Source organism: Penaeus monodon, chromosome 30, assembly GCF_015228065.2.
Source record: "Penaeus monodon isolate SGIC_2016 chromosome 30, NSTDA_Pmon_1, whole genome shotgun sequence".
In the NCBI taxonomy this organism is placed as follows: Eukaryota; Metazoa; Arthropoda; class Malacostraca; order Decapoda; family Penaeidae; genus Penaeus; species Penaeus monodon.
The window spans coordinates 2,930,259-2,931,275 of NC_051415.1; the positions used below are offsets into that span (position 1 = coordinate 2,930,259).

Consider the following 1,017-nt stretch of genomic DNA (forward strand, 5'->3'; position numbering starts at 1 on the left):
GAGGGAGGCGAAGAAGAGATTTCCCTTCCGGCCCTTCGTCTTCATCCCTCCCTTGGCCCAGACGAGCACTCAGGCGACCCACCTACAGAACGCGTCAGTGTGAGGAGGCGTGAGTCCTGCTGCCGAGCTTCTGGCATTATCTGCAAAAGGAAGAGATCATTGCACACACGCGGAGAGGAGAAATGCGAAGACAGGGTCAGTGTTTTCATTCGACTGCTACATTTGAGGAGGACAGAGCCAGCTGGGCGACGCCGGCCTTACCTGACGAAGGCGTGCGAGTACCAGGGGGCGTCGCGCGGGTCGGGCGGGCCCGAGGGCACGTGCTGGTCCTGGTGGGCGTGGGCGTCCCTCGGGTCGCCGTGCTCGAAAGAGAAGACGTGGTGCTTGGTGGGCGTGGCCGCCGAGTAGGGCGGCGTGATGTAGGGCGAATACTCGGGGTAGTCTGGGACCTCCTGCGTCGGCGACGCCTTCCACGGCGCCTCCAGCTGGTCCAGCTCGGGCGACGAGGCGCCCTTGTGCACGCCGGCGGGGGCCGCCCGCACCGCCACGGGCGTCGCCACCGCCACGCCGCCGCCCTCGGCCACGCTGCCGTGGGCCGCGGGCGCCGCCGGCGACTTGCGCCTCGTCTCCGACGGCGACTCGGAGGCGCGGCCGCTGCGCACGGGCGGCGCGGCGCCGGCGTGGGCGGAGGCGGAGGCGAGGGCGGAGGACGCGGGCGCGGCGTCGTAGTATCCCCAGGCGGGGTCGCGCGAGTAGTCGAGGCCGTGCTGCAGGCGGACGGAGTAGTGGTGGTGGTAGTGCTGCAGGTGGGCGTAGGCGGAGGGCGAGGCCAGCGAGTAGGGCGAGTGGGCGGCGGGCGCGGCGTAGGACTGGTGGTAGTGGCTGCCGTTGAGCGCCGGAGGATTCATGTAGGACGCCGCGGGGTCCGTCTGCGGGGGAGGGGGGGGGTCATTCGCGGGACAGGAGAGGGGCAGAGGGGATGTCCCCCCCCGTCATTGTCTGTTTTCCCTTTTCTTT

The 1,017-nt window shown here is 69.8% G+C and overlaps 1 protein-coding gene across 1 annotated transcript in view; it reads right to left on the reverse strand.

The window, feature by feature from the left end:
• Nucleotides 1-1,017, reverse strand: part of LOC119592267 (single-minded homolog 2-like) — a gene marked incomplete at both ends in the record, with an annotated part of 148,326 nt that overhangs the window by 1,389 nt on the left and 145,920 nt on the right. The window contains 3 exon segments of the mRNA XM_037941096.1: nt 83-140; nt 262-585; nt 663-929. Coding sequence (XP_037797024.1) covers nt 83-140; nt 262-585; nt 663-929 — 649 coding nt within the window.